General features: G+C 35.2%; 1 protein-coding gene across 1 annotated transcript; it reads left to right on the top strand.

Moving 5' to 3' along the window:
• The first annotated feature begins 3,671 nt into the window (after positions 1-3,671).
• LOC130645085 (protein DENND6A-like) lies at positions 3,672-19,271 on the top strand. Its single transcript, XM_057450943.1, has 2 exons — positions 3,672-3,776; positions 16,176-19,271. The coding sequence occupies exon 2, from the start codon at positions 16,201-16,203 to the stop codon at positions 17,914-17,916; it is 1,716 nt and encodes a 571-aa protein (XP_057306926.1). The 5' UTR covers positions 3,672-3,776; positions 16,176-16,200; the 3' UTR covers positions 17,917-19,271.
• The last annotated feature ends 22 nt before the right edge of the window (positions 19,272-19,293 follow it).

Genomic DNA, 19,293 nt, shown 5'->3' with positions numbered 1-19,293 from the left:
ATGTGCACCAACCACACTTTGTCCTAGTCTCCCTCGCATTCTCTTTCATCGGGATCAACAGGCTCTCGAAGTCCGCGTAGATGGCGAATGGTACTTTGAACTACTGTTGGCAATCCTTGTAGTAGAGCCACTTTTCCTTTTCGCTTGGCATCGTGATTTTGACCGCTTCGTTGTCCCTGCAGTAGGTATAGTGCTTGCCTCGCGATTCGATTGTAGGAAAGGCTTGTAAGCAGTTCAGGCAAAAGTGCATTTTTGCCGTATTCTTCGTTGTCTCACTACCCAGGAACCGTAAGAGATTTTTGACGGCTATATAATGGCTCTTTTTGTAGTCCGTGAGGAGTAGCAGATTAACCTGTTTGTCGCGTCCGTTGTGTGTCGATCGACGCAGGATGTTAATCGTCTTCCCCGTCACGTACAAACAATTCACCGTGATGTCAGGGTTGTTCTTCTCAAGCTTGGAGATGTCCTTGATGCTTGTGGGAAACTCGATGCCCTGCCAGTTGTAGGCCTCCGCATAGGGTCTCAGCTTACTTATTCTCTGTGGATCTCTGGCTATCTCCTCGTGATGCAGAGCAGCTATGATGCTCCACTTGAAGCACTCCTCATCCTCGTTTTTTGGGTTAATAATAGCTTTTTTGGTGGCTATCCACTTGGGTGCTTCGATGTACGAGGAACCCCTCGTCAACTTGAGCTTGTGAAAGTCCACGTCGAGATGCAGGATTCGACCGATCGTAAAGCCGCTCTTGGGCAGCACGGGGTTCTCTACATGCGTTGTGACTTGGGCAAACATCGTATCCAGCACCTCATCCACAACGCTACGCTGTAAGATCGGTGTCATTTTGCTGTGGAAGACCTTATCCACCACGATGAACTCGCTGGTATCCTCCACCGGCTTTTTCCAGAGAATCCAGAGGGAACACTGTACTTTCGCAGACCCCATGTCTTTAACCTGCTTCTCAACCAAGGTTTTCACGTGTGATCGCACCCTCCCCAAGTATCCATCGATGTCCGTGTCATCCATGCCGGGGATGCAGAAACTTCGGAAGGTCCTATGGTGAGCATGCTAATGTTCCTGCGGCGTGAAGTCTTCTTGCGCCTCTTCTTCAACCTTCTCACGAAGTGTCGCACCTGTTGCCCTGTTGTAGAGACTCATCACATTGCGCTTAAACGTCGTATATGCGCTATTGACTCCTTCCTTTATAGGTTTGGGAATAGCGTCCATTAGCCAGTTGTACCACCCCTTGATTCCCTCCATGACGGCCGAGCGACTCCTTGACATTTCCTGTCTCTCGAAGACGTCCATAGCCCCTGTTGTTGGTAGTAAAGTTACTGGCCTGACCGGATTTCGTTGTCCTGCCCTCCTTGGAGGTCTCCTTGGTGCATCACCTGCTACTGGAAGTCTTTTGCGAGGCCTCCAAGCATACTGCGGGACATCCTCCGTTACTCTTGGAGCAGGAACGGGTCTTGGGGGTGTCTTCAATAAAGTAACAAGATCTGCTTTGCGGAGTTGTTAGTATCCCCTGAGCCCACGGGTTTTTGCGACATTACGTAACTCTGTTACGGTGTGCTCCTTCATCTTTATTATTATGAACTTTTGATTTCAATCAGCAACATTTCTAGCGCGGTCGGGATTTGAATAAGGAATTTCCCCCTACTCAAATGCATTAATGTAATTGTTGGTGATGTCGTTAGAACCTGGGAAATTCCCACGATATTACGCATGACCCATTTGAGGATGATATCGGAATTGCCATTTTATATCGGATTTGACAGATTTGGGGAATTTCCCTAATTGGGATGATATCGTGTTCGTGCGTGTGCGTGTGCGTGTGTTTGCCTGTGTGTGCGCTTGCTTTTGTGTATCGTTTAAGACTATTTTGGGTGGAGCGAAATCGCTTCATGGGTAAAAACAATTTTACCAACACTCTTGTCCCGCTATCCACTGAAGAATATTTTCAATGCTGACTAATTTGATTTGTTTTATCAGTGCTTGCCGGACAAAACGTACCTTTTTACAAAAAAAAAGCGTGTTAGTGGTAAGCACAGCAAAGTTTGTTTAACTGGAATGGCAGCAGGCAACGCTTTTCAGTAAAATACTGCAATGTTTGTTATCGGAAAGTCAGTAACTCCTCGTTGCTTCAAAGGCCTTAAAAACATCCCACACCGCTACCGTACTTATAAGAAAAGCTGGATGAATTTCAAACTGTTTAAAAAATGGGTAAACCAACTCAATATCGCAAATTTTTTTGCCACGCAGCTGATGGATCGAGGTGTTATTCGTGCCCTTAAGGCGATATCACCCTTTCGCAGTAAAAAGGAGATCCTAAATCTGGACAAGAACAATAAGCTTTCTAAAACTTTAATACTAACTGCTATGAAAATGTTACAAGTAGCATGGGATTCTGTTTCTAATTAAACTTTCACGAACTGTTTCAAAAAAGCAGCAAGCGAAACTGTGGAAAGAGCGCTAAATGATGAAGATAAACCGTTTGCTGAATTGGAAATAGAGGAAAACATTGTGAGAGAATTGGAAGTGGATCACAAAAAAACGAATGACAGCCGAAGAACTGGTAGACGTGGATTTAAAAACATCCGACAGTGTGGGACCTTGTCCAATGCTGACATAATTGCCAAAGTGTTGGGGAATTCTGTGGACTCCAGTGATGACAAACCAGATGACGATGAACCAAACAATTACCGCTTGCAAAGCCATTACAGTGTGTTTTTAAAATTTGGACACGACGTAATTGTTGCATTAAAAGAAGTAAATAGGGGTGTTAATTTATAAAATATGCTGAATAAAAAATATTAAAATATTGATGACTATTTCCAGAGATCTTAAATGATCCTTGGAAAAAGTATTAAATATTTGTACTGCACTGTTCATATTAAAAATGTTTATCTTTTCCTTTTTTGCAAATCTACAAGGATTTTCCTCTGCCATTCGATTTTTTCTGCCTGGCTCCATAAAACAAAAATAATCATTCAAATAAGTTGTAGTTGTAAAGGTTAGCAATGAGAATTTATTATTAAATTTTTACCGTGCCAAAAAAACCATTCGTATGGTGAAAATCGAGTTTTACACAATTTACTCCCATAATGCTTTTAGTATAAAATCTTAGGTTTTTAATACTAATGATATTCGAGGCACGGAAATTCTTTTAGGCCATTAATCCATTTTCACGATTGTTATTTTGAACGCAACCTTGCATTGAAACAACTCTTTGACATTTTAATTTTTGCTTCTTCCCACACAGGTAGAGGTAGCGAGACGTTTTTGTCCTGCAAACGTTTCTTTTGAAAAGTAAGATTAAGCCCATTAAAAAAAATATGTTTTCCTTGAGATTGGACGAAAGGGTAGACGTTCTGTAGATTCAAAAAAACTTATCCGACTCGTTATTATAAACCGAAACGGTGTTTTAATATTGATTTACATGATGTTAAGAATTTTTTGGAGTAATGGAGATGATTTTAGGTCACCTATATTTTCAAAAATTAACTGGTAAGATGTCGTTTGAACGTGTTTATGGTTACACTGAACATGAGAGCGAGGGAGAGAACATTAAGATTTCCATATATTTTTATTCCATTTTATTTAGCGGAAATATAATTACAAATATAATTATATAAACCGGACCAGCCCCCTTTCCCGGTCTTTGCTTTTCCGGGCAAAAAATAAATACATAATAATAATGGCAGCAAAGCTCTGTGTTTGTTTTTCGTTGTGAGACGAGATGAAAAGAAATATTAAAATAGCTTAGTATAAAGGTGAAAAGGTAAGCAATGATAACTGCTGTGTTTAACAAATCTTTAATTACCTTGTCTTTCTCCAATTGTTAGCTACTAGCCTAGCGACAGAGACGTCATGAATATATGGTGTTTGACCATCCAGCATCATATCCAGGCCAGGGGACGTCAAGAATATTTGGTGTTAGAGTTACCTACTAACCCTGTTCTTAGATTGCACATTTTGAATATTCTGTGCTTGTTGTCATCCTACCTAGCTATAGATGAAAACCAGCGTGATATTACTTTATAGTGGTAAGCTCTTCTTCTCTTAGCTCTGGCATTTTGTGTAGCAGGAGAAATGGTGCCAAAATTTAGTGAAGAGAGTTTCTTTTTGTGTGGATTTCTTAGATAGATAAATAGATCGATGTACATATTTTACATGGCTAGCCTCACAAATATCAAGGAATATACCCTGTCTATTATTTCCAGGAGGGGCCATTGACCATTGGCTTGGGGAGTCCTAGACTATTTAATGCTCATTTTAAGCTATGCAGACCCAATTGGGGTCCGCGCTTTTTCTTCTCATGGAAACATTGTTTAAAGTTTTACACTGTTATCAAGTTTATATTGATCCCTTCTCAGTTATTTGAGTTCATTGTAAGTCCTAACAATGTCTGTATGTGTGACAAGAAATGACTGATAATAACTTTGCTTCTCATAACACCCTCAGAGTCCAAAGAGCCTACTGTTGGAAATGTAAACCTATGGTTTGTTGAAAGTTTGTTGAAGTGCAGTTAAAAGAAGCCTTTTTGATACATTTGATATATGATAACGAGACTGGTTTAATGTAACTTTTGGTTGTTAAATTTGCATAGCTACATGTGTATGCTAATTTTATGACCTCGCATAATTTAATGGCCTCATATCTAAAAGAATTTAGTTCTTACAAGTGAATTGTAAGCTATCGTTTTTTAAGCGCTAATGATTATGAAAGGTACTGAAATTTACAAATATTTGAATGAATGGACATCAACTATTTTCAATAGTTTTTCATTACGATTAAAAATGGTGGTTTTAATTGCTATATAATAACAAAATACATTGATTTTTAAGATTAGGGGTCACTCACATATTAGCGTTTTATTTTTTAACATCATTTGTATGCTAAGAAATTGAATTTTAATGACAGGATAAGAAAATACTCACACACTTTACCAAACCTGTCTGTACAGTACCGCTTAATGTAACTTTACATGTGCACCATATTTACAGCCCTTAAAATTGACGTGAGATACATTTCAACTGATTTGCGTCGGCATTGCATCGGCATTTTTTTTTTGTAGTAAAATTTTTCAGCTGGCAAAAACTTTCGTCATTCACCTTGTATTGGGGCTAGACCTCACATAAATTCGATTTATTGATCTCCTAAGACGATGACAAATGGAAACGAAGTACAAGTCCCATTGACCTACCTTCCGATGATGTACTTCGTTAAGTTAATAGTTCACTGCCAACTGGCTTTCTATATGTTTCGAGTCGAACTCATTAGAAAGTACGTTGTGCACGTGCTATTTACGAACTGAAGGTCAGGGCATTCATTAAGTTGTATATCGCAGAAGTCACCGGTGACATGTTTAGAAAATGCTTGTCACCGGCACAGTTCACCATGAAGCAAAACTGTACAGGAGACTCAATTTATAGATTCTTCGCAGAACATCTCTCCTCACAAAACCGAGCGCAGGGCTGACTTATTGCCTGCTGTGTCGTGTGGGAGAGAGAACTTTTTAATACGATATACATTTTTTTCAGGAAATTATTCCATCCGTCAGTTTTGAATGAAATAAACCACCCGCCGAATACTGTGTGCATTCCCGTGTGTATTCCCATGTGGAGACCTGGTTTCTTTTAGGATAAGGAACTCGAGAAAAATGTATGCCAGTTTTTATATTACGCCAGAGAAAATGTGATATAAAAATTCACCACAAAGGCTTTAATATTACAAAGAATAACATGCGATCAGCTGAAAAGTTTGTTTTTTAAAAAAAATGGTAGTAGAAACCAGGTTATAATACATGAACAGGTACGATAGAAATATACATGAGCACATTGTTAATTTTTTTCTTTGTTGATGTTGAAAATGAATTGTTGTTTTTAAAAAATTTACAACAAAATTACGTCAGCAATTTTTTTGCCAACGCAACTACGGTATTTTCTCATTTTACGTCAGCAATCACGTCGGCAGTGCCGAATGCCGACGCTAATTTTAAGGGCTGTATTCATCACTTTCACATGAACCTTCAGTAGCGTCAGACCTTTTTTTGTTATTATTAACCTATTGTTAAATACATGAGCTATTTTTACATGTTTAAAACAATAGAGTGTTACATGCGAACTTTAATTAGGTCATGTAAACTTTGCGTAACTCATTGTTGTATTTAATTGCTATAGCCGTCAAGGAATCAACAGGAAAAAAAATCTAAAATTTAACAAAGCTGTAAGTTTGTATTGTTTCTCATGAATGGCAATGTATTATCTTTTGTTTTTACATGCGATTTATTGTGATACTTTGATAGAATATTTTTTGCGCGCAATTTTATTGTTTTTGCACAAACCAAAATGTTGTATTTTATTTAGGGACTTTCTCCACCATCGTTTTACATTTTATACAAATTGATTTCTACAATCCGGTTTTCATGACTTTTGAACAATCTACGGCGATCTTTTCGCTTTTTAAGATGCTGTTTTTATAATTTTTAAACGATGCCGTTTTTATGATTTTTAACAATCTATAGCAATCTTTTCGCTTTCTACGATCCCGTTTTCATGATTTTTAAAAGATCTACGGCGATTCTTTTTGTTTTTTACGATGCTGTTTCTATCATTTTTAAACGACATATGGCAATGTTTTTGCTTTCTAGAATCCTTTTTCACGATTTTTAAAAACTTTGGATTGACGAAAATGGCAATATACTTTATTTATTTTAATCTTTGTTAAGTAGGTGTAATTTGATCGACTAAAACTAGTATTTGAAACTACTATTTTTACCTGCATGCACAAAAATCAAGACACCAAAAGTATCAAAACAGTGTTCTCAAAATAGAAATAAAAAAACAGGTAGCAATGCGCAAGGTACAAAGCTATTATAAAAAGTTTTGTATGATCGCTTTAATTTTACATTCTTCGCATAAACATGATTTTACATTAAACACAAAATCTTTAATGTTTTACACATGTTCATTCATTTTTTAGAAAATATATCTTTTAATAGATTTCGTGATCGTTAACACTTTTAAACAATAGCATTCATGTTACATGTAAGAACAAAAGGATTCATCAAATCTTAATGTTCTTATTGCACGACGAAAACAATAGGAAGCAATTAAGTTTATGTGTAAACAAAAGTATGCGAAGGTTCTTTATGTAGAGATCGTTACACAACGTCGTAAAACTTGCGTACATGTAAAGTTACATTTAAGCGGTATTGCACAGGCTTCTCATTTTGAAGTACGCGATCAACACTTTTAGATCTCAGAATTATTGAATAACTCTGGTCCTTTTAATCCACGAGCAAGCCTATTCATAGCCAACCTGACCATCCTAGCTAATTCACCTACTCCTGACTTAGTTAAAAGGTAGACATATATCTCTTTTGCCTGGCCCCTTAGCCGTTGGTAACCATGTCTTACACAAGAAATCCAGCCATGCGGTTCTTAACTAATGCTGAGATGAAAGCCGACGGAGCATGGATAAAGCAAGTCTGCAAAACTGCACTTACAGGCGGAACAAACATTTTATCATGGATTTAATTTCCGAATGAATTTTGAAGTTTTATTTAAGCCATGTTGATAAAGACTTTTTTTAATTTAAAAAAGAATCATATTTTTGCCTATTTGCTTGTGATGACCTGAAAAATAAACAATAAATCTATAAAAATTACAGTATAGTCATGCACACTATTTCAGACAAGTAGAAAAGGAAATTAAGGCTGAGAGAGTCGCTATATCAGTAGACGCTCAATTATCGTGTTTTGGTTTCACGATTCAAAACGTCCCCCACTTTTCTACCATAAAATGATCCTTAGCACATGCGTTGTTAGAGCAATAAATAGACATTTTAAAAATCGCGTTCCCGGAGCAAATTAGGTACGCTATGCAATCACGTAACGTGGTCAACTGGCATACGTGATTGATCACGTAAGCACATATTTACAAAATGAGAAGCCTGCTGTACATCCACTCATCATGATTTCGTTTTCATAAAAAAAAATGGTAAACGCGGTTCGGAAAAGTTAATTTTGTTATCACATTATCAATTTATTGATTTTTTAATCTTGGTTTCCATGCCGTTCTGCTACTTAATTCTGATGAAATTTGATTTTGAAAACGTGAACGTAGCTTTAACTTAAAAACACACAAAGGTGGAGAATACTACAACTTATTTTCTTCTTTTTGAAAACATTTGAAACGTAATCGAGGTAAGATACATTTAAAACATACACAACCGAGGACTTTATTCAACACCATGTTGCATCCTCGCCTTTTGAAAATGTTATTGACGCATTTATTTCTTCAACAAAAAAAAATTCAAAAGAGCAATGCTACAAGGAAGAAATAAAACTGTGGAAAAAATTCAAAAGAAAGGAAATGAAGAGATTGAGAAGTAAATAAATCATACAAGAGTAGGACAGATGTCAGATGTGAGCATCGTCAGACCGTTACCCAGCTATCACATCACAAGGTAGATAACACTAGGTTGAGGATGGCTAGTGTAAATGTTGGTACTCTGAAAGGTAGAGCAGGTGAAGTAGTTGAAATGTTAGAACGTAGATCTGTTGATATGTGTTGTGTTCAGGAAGTTAGGTGGAGAGGAGCTTCAGTGAGATTTGTGGAAGGTAGGAGGGCAAGGTATAAGCTTTTTTGGATTGGTAATAGTGATAGATATGGAGGAGTTGGCATATTCGTTGCAGAGAAGTGGGTAGAAAAAGTAATAGATGTTATGCGTGTTAATAGTCGTATTATAGTGATAAAGTTTTTGATAGGTAATAGGATTGTCACTTTTCTGTCAGTTTATGCTCCACAGTGTGGACTCAGTGAGGAAGATAAAGATAAGTTTTATGATGAGTTAATAGCAGTCACATCAAAGTTTGGAGACACTTAACCTGTCATGGTGGGCGGCGACTTTAATGGTCATGTTGGGAAGTCATCTGAAGGTTATAGAGGTGTGCATGGAGGCTATGGATTTGGTAGCAGAAATAAGGAAGGGGAGAGATTGCTTGAGTTTGGAATGGCAACGGACATGGTGGTTTGCAACACATCATTCAGTAAGAGACAGAGTAGGCTGATAACATATGAGTCAGGTGGTTGTAAGACAGAGATAGATTACTTTTTGGTTAGAAAGTCAGACAAGAAAGTAGTGAAGGACGTGAAAGTTATATCGGGGGAAGAGTGTGTTTCCCAGCATAGGTTGCTGGTTTGTGATATTATCTTGAAGAGTGTCAGAGAAGGCAAGGGAAAGTACAGGCCCCGTCGAAAAGTCTGGAAGCTGAAGGAAGAGATCGTAGCAAGACAATTTAGTGCAAAAGTTCAACAGTTAGCCTACAATAGTCAATGTGATAGTGACAATGTTGAAAGTACTTGGACTACTTTGAAGAATTGTCTTCTAGACGCTTCTGATGATACCTGTGGGTGGACGAAAGGACCAGCTAGACATAGACAGACCTGGTGGTGGAATAATGAGGTTGACCAGTGTATAAAGGAAAAGAGGAAACTTTGGAAAGAGTGGAAGTCAGGTGGTAGTAAAAATATTTACTTAGAAGCTAAGCGTCGGGCTCGTACAGCAGTGTATAAGGCAAAATCAGAAGCAGAGAGAAACAGATTTGCAGATGTGTTAAGCGCAATGAGGTATTCAAGATAGCAAAGCAAATGAAGAAGACTAATCAAGATATTGTAGGTGAGAAGTGTATACGTAATGATGAAGGTGTTTTGGCTAGCACAGAGGAGGAGAAAAGGGTAGCTTGGAAGAATCATTATCAGAGGTTGCTTAACACTGAGTTTGATTGGGACGAGGATAATTTGTCTGATGATGATGTCGTAGAAGGGCCAGCCATGCAGATCAAGACAGAATGGGTAGTGGAGGCTATTAGGAAAATGAAGATTGGCAAGGCTGCAGGAGTATCAGGTATTGTTGCAGAGATGGTAAAAGCATCTGGATATATTGGAGTTGAGCTTATTACAAGTCTTGCTAACCAGATTATAAAGGATGGTGCTATTCCGAGTGAGTGGCAGTCGAGTGTAATAGTGAATTGTTTCAAGGGCAAGGGTGATGCATTAGAAAGGGGTAACTATAGAGGTTTGAAGTTGGTTGATCAAGTAATGAAAGTTATTGAAAGAGTGATTGATAAGTTACTTAGAGAAAGAATTGATATAGATAAGATGCAATTTGGTTTTGTTCCAGGACGTGGCACTACAGATGCAATATTTTTACTCAGACAGCTTCAGGAAAAGTATTTAGGAAAGAGAAAGAATCTCTATTTTGCCTTTGTAGATTTAGAGAAAGCTTTTGATAGAGTGCCACGTAAAGTTATTTGGTGGGCTATGAGAAAATTAGGTGTGGATGAGTGGCTAGTTACGATAGTTCAGTCTATGTACAGCAATGCTAGAAGTCGTGTCAGGATTAACGATTCACTTAGTGATGAATTTAGTGTAAATGTTGGTGTACATCAGGGTTCTGTACTTAGTCCTTTGTTGTTTATTCTAGTCTTAGAAGCGCTGTCGATGGAGTTCAGAACAGGTTGCCCATGGGAGTTATTGTATGCAGATGATTTGGTTCTCATAGCAGAGTCGATGGAAGAATTAGTTGAGAAGTTTGAGAAGTGGAAGAAAGGACTAGAAGAGAAAGGGCTGAAGGTAAACACAGCAAAGTCTAAAGTCATGATAAGTAGCATTGCAGCCAAGTGTGACCTTGTAGTTGGAAAGTGGCCTTGTGGAGTTTGCAGGAAAGGGGTTGGTAGTAACTCAATTTTTTGTCAGACTTGCAAGCATTGGGTACATAAGAAGTGCAGTAGTATTAGTGGAAGGTTAAGAGCTGGCATACAGTTTGTATGCAAGCGTTGCAAAGGTGAGATTATAGAGAATGAAGTATTTCCAGCTTTAATGATGTACAACAGTGGCTCGTTAGAGATAGTTAAGAACTTCTGTTACCTAGGTGATATGTTGGGCAGTGAAGGGGGTGTTGGAAGAAGTGTTACTTGCAGGATAGGTTCTGCTTGGAAAAAGTTTAGAGAGTTACTTCCTTTATTGACTAGCAGAGTCCTGTCAATTGAGGTAAAAGGTAGGTTGTATGAGGCCTGTGTAAGAAGTGTTATGTTGTACGGTAGTGAGACATGGGCAGTGAAGCAGGAAGATCTTGACCGTTTAGAAAGGAATGATATGAGAATGGTTAGGTGGATGTGTAATGCCAGTCTGAGAGACAGAAAGAGTTCAGATGAGCTAAGAAGCAGGCTAAGTCTCTGTAGAATTAAAGATGTTATCCAGATAAGAAGATTGAATTGGCTGGGGCACTTGGAAAGAATGGAGGAGGATAATTGGGTAAGAAAGTGTAGAGACTTGATAGTTCCTGGGGCAAAGCCCAGAGGCAGACCGAGAAAGACTTGGCAGGAGGTTATAAGGACAGACTTGATAGAGAGGAAGTTGAGTTTAGATCTAACACAGTCTAGATCAGATTGGAAGAGGGTCATTAATATACCTCGTCCAACCCATGCTAGCATGAAAAACGGACGTTAAGCCGAGAATGATGATGATGATGAAGAGTGCTATAACAAGATCAGAGAAAAAAGCTACAGCGTGGCTCACAAAGAAAGAAGCAACAAAAATAAAAAATCTGAATTACTTGGCATCCCTTAATGGTTGCTCTGATAGTGCTATACTTCAGTTGCAATTGATACTTAAAATAACTCTATATAATCAGCCATCATCAAACAAAATTATTACCAGCGTTTCTTTTCAAATTAACATTCAGTGCATCGTGATTCACTAATCATAATTTTTTTTTTGCAGATTAATTTTGCATGAAAGCATTACACAACTTGCTAATATTATGAAATCATCATTAATGAACCATCCACCTATTAATGTATAAATCACACTAAAAAATTGAAAAACGACATATGAGTGATCCCTTAGACAAAATGTTTTCTCATTGTTTCAAAATGAAATATGGCGATCTTCAAAGTGGACCTCCCACCTAGAAAACTTTTCTTATATTGCAAATATATAATGGTGTGGATAAAGAATTTAATAGTTATTAGTTTCGTTCGGATCTAGTATCTCCAAAAAAAGGCAAAACAATAAAATATTCCTTTGTGTCACCAAATTTCCACACTGTTTTAAAAACGCTGCATTCATAATGTGAGTTATGATTTACACAGATAAAAAATATGTCGCACAAGTGTGGGAGAAAAACACCATAGTATTTTTACTTGCAATTTTGTAACATTGCTTTACAAAATATATTAGATTTTGGATTACATATTAAAGTCGCGTCCAGTAAAGATTTATTCTTAAGGAAAATTGCGAACTATCGAATTGAAGGATACATATACATGTCAAGATAGAGCTTTTCAACCTCATCCCCAGGGTTTGTTTTCACTTTTTGATATTAGGACGGTGTGTTAGAGACCGAACAAAAACAGAAGTGAAAAAGGTTATGGGGAATAAGTTGACAGCTTGTTACTAAACGGAACATGCATATAAAAAAAGGCTTTGAGGATAGATACAAATGATTTTCTGATTTAGAATTTTTAAACCATGATATTCTTAAAAATTTAGTGCACTATTTTTGAATAAAAATCAATAAAATCTATTTTGCAGGAGGTTATTCTTATTTGCGAAGCTTATTTAGTCCAGTTTTTAAAACATAATTTCAACCCTGTTCCCAGCACATTCTCTTTTTTATATCCGGATGGAGAGATGTTCGTCTCACCGTCCCATTATAAAAAAGAGACATCTGGCACTGGAAACGATGCATTATTTCAAAGTTCAACCTTCCTTTATTTTATTTAGGGGAATTCTCACAAATTTGTTTATAAACAGTGTTGTAATGGCGTCAATATGAATTTTACTTTGCATTTGGAATCTGACAACCTACAGCAGTACAAGTAACACCAGCCAAATATTGTTAAACTAGTTTGTGAATAAATGTATGGGTTAGCCTAGTCTTTATTTACTGCATTTAGTGTGTCTCAACAGACAAACGTATACAGAATTATAATATAGATTTTACTTTTGATCTATAATTCATTTATATTTGAGAAAGAGTAGAAAGCTGCATGCTTGAAAACACACATTCTTTGCAAGAACAGTGTTTTCAATTAATTCTGCAAAAGTGCAGAACAATCACGTTTGCTTCATAACCAAATATACGTCATTGTTAACATTTTGTCGCATTCACTAAACTAGATCGTTTTGGAAAGGAAGGTTACCATTACTGTAGCACAATTCTTAAAAATGGCAAAAAACAATGCAATTTTATTAATTTATTACCAAATTTTGCAAAATAATTATTAAATTCTGTAATAGTTAACATTATTTACAATATGAGAACATGTTTTTTTGAGGTGGGAGGTTTCCTTTAGACTTTGTAAGGTTGTTTTCTTAATGTTTCAGAAAGAAATGGAATTATTTTTCAGCTACAGTGGGTAGTTTTCTCACTATTTTAAAAGGAAATATAGCGATTATTAAAAGCTTTGCACGCTTTTTTTCCTTGCCATTTCAAATATGGCAGTATTTAGGTTTCGTAGGGTTGTTTTCTCTTTATTTCAGGAAAAAACATGGTGTTTTTAATCTTCTAGGAGATGTTTTTAACCTTCTACGAAATATGGTTTTCTCATTGCTTCAAAACGAAATATTGTAGTTTTTTGCTTCTAAAGTGATACAGCGATTTTAAAGCTTTTCCAGGACAATTTGTTGTTATTTTAGAACAAAATACAGCCATTTTAAAGTTTTGTGGGGTTGTCTTTTCATCTCAGAACGAAATACAATAATTTTTAAGCATCGTATGCCTGCTTTCTTGTCATTTCGTTACAAAATAAGGTATTTTTAAGCTGCAAATGATGTGTTTTCCTTTGTCTACATACGACTATTCACCTGTGAAACATGCAAACCTTAGCCTTGTTACAACTATTCACCTGAGAAACAGGCAAACCTTAGCCTTGTTTATGCATTTTGTATCTTTTTTGTTCATTGACCCCATGACTCTATAATAATTGGGAAGTTTACATGAGCTAATTAAGTTTGTGTGTGAGACATGATCTCTATTGTTTGATGTAAAAAAGCTCATGTATTTAGGTTACAATAACAATGAAAGTCCTGATGTTACTGAAAGCTTGTGCATATACAAACAAGGCATAGTTATTAATTACACTTTGTTACTATTTGTGGGGCAAACAAATATTTAAATTAAATTACGGAAAGTCAAACAGCCGATAAAACGATATTTAATAAACCTTATGTTTGACGAATCAAAAAATTTTTACCTAAAAGAATATTTTATTATTGACAAATATTTTTTTCTTATAGTTATATATTCTTTTAGTTATTTAAACTTAAATAACGCTGTATTTCTTTTATATTCTTCAAAAGGCGACCATGCAAAGGTTAAATACCGTTGTATGTTTTTATAAAATCATCAAAATGAAACTCAAAAAGCCTAAATATAGCCTTACTTCCTTGTAAAATCATCAAAAAACGAAAGTATAAAGCTTGAATGTTCGATTTATAAAATCATAAAAAAGCCACTTAACGGATCTTAAGTATTGCTGCATTTTTAAACAATATTTAATATCTAGTGCAGTCACTAGTAAAAACAAACCCATTAAAAAGGGTTTAAAATTTTTTAGGCAAATGGTAGCATTTAAATTCAAATTATCAATATTTGTGAAGGACGGCTCATGTGCGATCTAGTATAACGTCAATAAAAGAATGATTGTTTGTATTCAAGATTTATTTAATACCTTTTCTGGATTATAAATACAATTTTTAAATAAAGCAACGTTTTGCTTGTGCAATGTATTGCACGCCTAAAAAATTACACGATTTTCACGAAATGTTCTCCTCAGTAATGAGAAAAAAAACATGTGTGTTGGAAAATATTAAAAAACGCTTAAATATTTCCTTAGCCTGTGAGTTCTGTTTAGCTGATCGCAAATCTTGTTTTAAATAGCAGTTGTTTAGTATTTCTCCATAGAATCGTTTTCTCATCAATCAATTTGTGTTTAATTTTTTCAAAAATACACAAGGATGTATTTAGAATCATTAACGATTTGTTAAAGTTTATGCTTAAGTTTTTCTGGTTCCCACTGCAAAAAATGTGCTGCGAGCATGGCATAAGCAGTCTTTTTTAGGAGAGGCGTGCGATCGCATGCGCTAGTCTTGGCACACACCTAAATTGTTTCAGGCGTGTGATCAATCGCACGCCTGAAAAATAAATAATGGATAAAGATTTTTTTTTAATTTGAAAACGAAGCATATTTTTGCCTATTTTCTTGTGATGACCTGAAAAATAAATAATAAATTTATAAAAATGACAGTCATGCATACTATTTCAGACATGTAGAAAAGGAAGTTAAAATTGAGAGCTATACGTACGAATAGAATCTATGAAAACTGGATGTTACATAAGCCTAAACATTAAAAACTTTTGAATGGGATGCTTATAAAGCTGAATTTAATCTTGATGCAATTTCTTACAGAACTATTTTCACCGAAGTAATTAACTGCTTTATATATGTTCAAATTTTGTTGTGTAACTTAGGATAAATGGTTTTAAGAAATAATAAATTTTACAAGATGTACATCACATTTTTTTTACATTCCAAGTTAGGATATTTTGGTAGTTTAATGACATCAGTAGTGCATAAACAAACATTTTTGTTTTGAAAGTTTGTTAACCCATTGCATCTATATATATTGTATAAGATCAAGTGCTTTTTGCAAAAAACTCATCAAAGTAAAAAAAAATTTTTATGAATTTTTTTTATCCATTGTTTTGAGCTTTAAACGAAACTATGCAATAATGTGAAGGATCATGTGTTTTAGAGGAACGGTTACAGAGATATTGTGTTTAATGGATTTTTGATGATGTCATCAACCCATTGGTTTTGAATCGGATGGGTTGACCCAAATTTGGGAAATGGGTAAATTTTGGTCTCAGGTTGGCCCTGGTTACCCACATGGAGATGATTTCAGTTGTTTCCACCCATCTCACATTATTTGACCTAAAACTTATGAGTGCACTAAAATGGCTTCAACAATGTTACAGATATTTTTGTAATTTCAAGATTTTGTGATAATATTGTGTATCCATCTTTATGCTTTAAAGCATCATTTCTTCTTCTTTACTCTAAAGTGAAATGTAGAATAAATACAATTGTGTTCATATTTTGCCTTAGGATTACACCTATCATAAAACCAAATATGGCTTGTGCAGAGAACATTGATGGTGATACACGTCTACGACATTCATCAGCACAACTTTCAGATTTTGGTTATCAACAAAGGCCTTCAACAAGTCAAACAATTCCTTGGGATGGATTCAGTTCTTGGATATCATGTTTTTGTGTGGTAACATTCGATTTAGAGCTAGGTCAGGTGATTGAAAAAATATATCCTGAACACTGTAATTTAAGTGACACTGAAAAAGCTAACATATGTTACTTAGCATTTCCAGATTCTAATACGGGATGCATGGGTGATACACAATTTCATTTTCGAATCCGATCTTTTTCACATTCTATAGAAAAATCCTCAAAAGTTTTAGATACAGCCTTGCAAAAGGATAAGTCGCATTATTATGGGTTTGTGTCTTTTCGACAAGTTAAAGATTCATCAATAAAGAGAGGGTATTTTCAGAAGTCTGTTGTTTTATTAACCCAGCTGCCGTACATATCGCTTTTTCGCTACCTAGTAAAGAACATTGCCCCTGAATATTTTCTAAATGGTGAAGTAGCATTAGAAACAGTTTGTTATCAAATTGACAAATGGCCAAGTCCTTATCCAGGACAAACATTACAGTTACCAGTTATTGGAGAAGTATTACAAATAGCAATACCACAAAACCAATTAAAGGGAGTGTCCACAAAGATGAACAAGGCTGCAGTCAAACGTTTAACATCCTCACCTTTAGAATTTTCATGCATTTACCAACCCCAGATATATGAATGTTTTAGTTCTATGCTGCCACATTTGCATGTTCTCTGGGAACTTGTTTTGTTGGCTGAACCGATTATTGTCATGGCCCCATCACCATCAACATGTTCTGAAGGTGTCCTTTCATTGGTAAGCTTAGTACAGCCTCTTGCATTTGTGTGCGACCATAGGCCATACTTCACAATACATGATAGTGAACTTAAGGAATATACAACAAAAACACAAGCTCCCCCAAAGGTTATACTGGGTGTTACTAATCCTTTTTTTGCAAAAACATTTCAACAGTGGCCACATATTGTTCGCATTGGTGACATGCCATCATTAACTATTATGAAGAATGGGAAAAGATCACAAGATTTGAAACCTGGAATTTACACCAAATATAAAGCATGTCTTGACAGAGATAAAGCATTTTTAAAAAAGTTTGGCAAAAGTGTAAATGGAACGCGGCCATTTGAAGTTCAGAATGCTATGTTGATCAATTACATGACAGAACTAACCCAAAGTTTTATGATACCACTAGAACGATACATCGGGAGTCTAATGCCACTACAAAGAAGTATTTCACCATGGAAAAGTCCACCAAAGTTGCATCGATTTAACACAGAGGAGTTTATGCAGACTTTATCGACTTATGGGCCACAACTAACATCTAAAATGAGAGGCAATTGGCAATTATTATATCGTAAGTTTTTTAAATCGCCCAATTTTGAAGCTTGGTTTTACAAGAAAACAGAAGAGGTGAACTACAAACTTGATGTGTTACACATAGAAGCTTTGTGTCAGGCGGATATAGAGAAATGGCTAATTGGAAAAGATGAAGTGGAAATTGTGGACTTGTATATGCAAATGAAGAAGAAATTAATTAGATGTCGCAATTTAAATTTTTCTTCAGATATCCGAAATAAGTTACATTTGCAAATGAAAAATGTGTTAAAAGTACTACCGTTAGATTTACAAGGCATCATTAGAAAAAGTTTATAGTTCTGTTAATGATATTTTTATTGTTTATTCGAAGAAATATATGTCAAGTTGTTGCATTGAAATAATGCTCTTAACTTGAGAAGTACTGTTTTTAGAAAAATGGTCTCAAGGATTTTACCATATTTTGAACTAACTACTTTGAGTCAAATTTAAAAGACCTTCTTGCTATTACACTCAAAAGGGAAGATTGTAAGTACCTCCATTTCAAAGTTAGCCTCAGGACTATTTCTCCTTCCTTTTTTTATTTTATTTTTCAAAATTGGGATTAGAACTTTTGTTTTCAGTATAACACAGTATGGAATAGTGTACAAACGATCCTATCACAGGAAAAACTTAATACAAGATATAATTTTGCGATTTTAAAAATTAAATAAAATTACTTCAAAAGGTTGTTGTTTTTCTGTAAGAACGATTTACATCTAATGCTATAGAAGTCAAACCATAAGATATTTTATAAGTAAGCAACGTAATTAATTTGTTAGAAAAATTCGAACTAAAGTTGTTTTATTTATTTTTTTGGAATATTATAACTCAAAATCTCAAAGGTTTTTCATTTTGGTGTTTTTATTTGTTTCTTTGTAATTAGATTTTTTAAAGATTTTTTATTGCCTAGATTTCATTTTGTACCTGTACATTTGCATATGTAATAATTTTAATGACATTGTCATGTACTAAGTATTAACTTCTTGTCTATACTGCTTTAACATTTTTTTTTGTTATGTTCTTAAGCTAGTAATATGCAAATAAGAAGAAGCATGTAAAAGCATGTAAAAGCACGCAGCCATGCTAGTAATACAAGAAAAATGTTTTGAAAGTGTACTATTGATACCATACCACCTGCAGAATATCAAGCTTCATGAGAGATTGCGAAGACTAGTACATCCAAATGCGTCTATAAAACACTTGACACGTGTATTTTTTTTTACTTGTCTTATATCATTCTGAAAAATCCTCTGATATAAAATATTTTATTACGTTTGTAACTCGTCTTCATTGAGTATTAGTTCCTCTGGTTTGGCTCTGTTCAATCTTTTTTATCAAGTTTGCCATGCCTAGTACATAGGTACAGCAAAAAAATTTTTCTTAACACATGACATTACCTTTTAAAATCTCTGCAAGTATTTGCTATTTTGTGAAATAAATTTGTGGAAATATGTAAAGTAAAAAAAAAAAACATTTAAAAAATAGTAAAAATTTCCACCAAAACTCGTAAAATTTTATGAATTGGACTCCGTAAAAAAAGTGGCAACACTGTTTATGTACGTTCTATACAAGGTTTTCAACTAGGAAAGATTGTTATTGTACATCTATGCGTTCGGTTGTTTAATATAAAAAATAATAACAATAAAGTTTCATAAGTTGTTGTTACTATCATGT

Source organism: Hydractinia symbiolongicarpus, chromosome 5 (assembly GCF_029227915.1).
Source record: "Hydractinia symbiolongicarpus strain clone_291-10 chromosome 5, HSymV2.1, whole genome shotgun sequence".
Taxonomy (NCBI): domain Eukaryota; kingdom Metazoa; phylum Cnidaria; class Hydrozoa; order Anthoathecata; family Hydractiniidae; genus Hydractinia; species Hydractinia symbiolongicarpus.
This window is presented reverse-complemented; position numbering and strand designations above follow the sequence as displayed.

Bases quoted from the DNA above. Each gene is read 5' to 3' on its own strand.
- LOC130645085 (XM_057450943.1), top strand. From the start codon at position 16,201: ATGGCTTGTGCAGAGAACATTGATGGTGATACACGTCTACGACATTCA.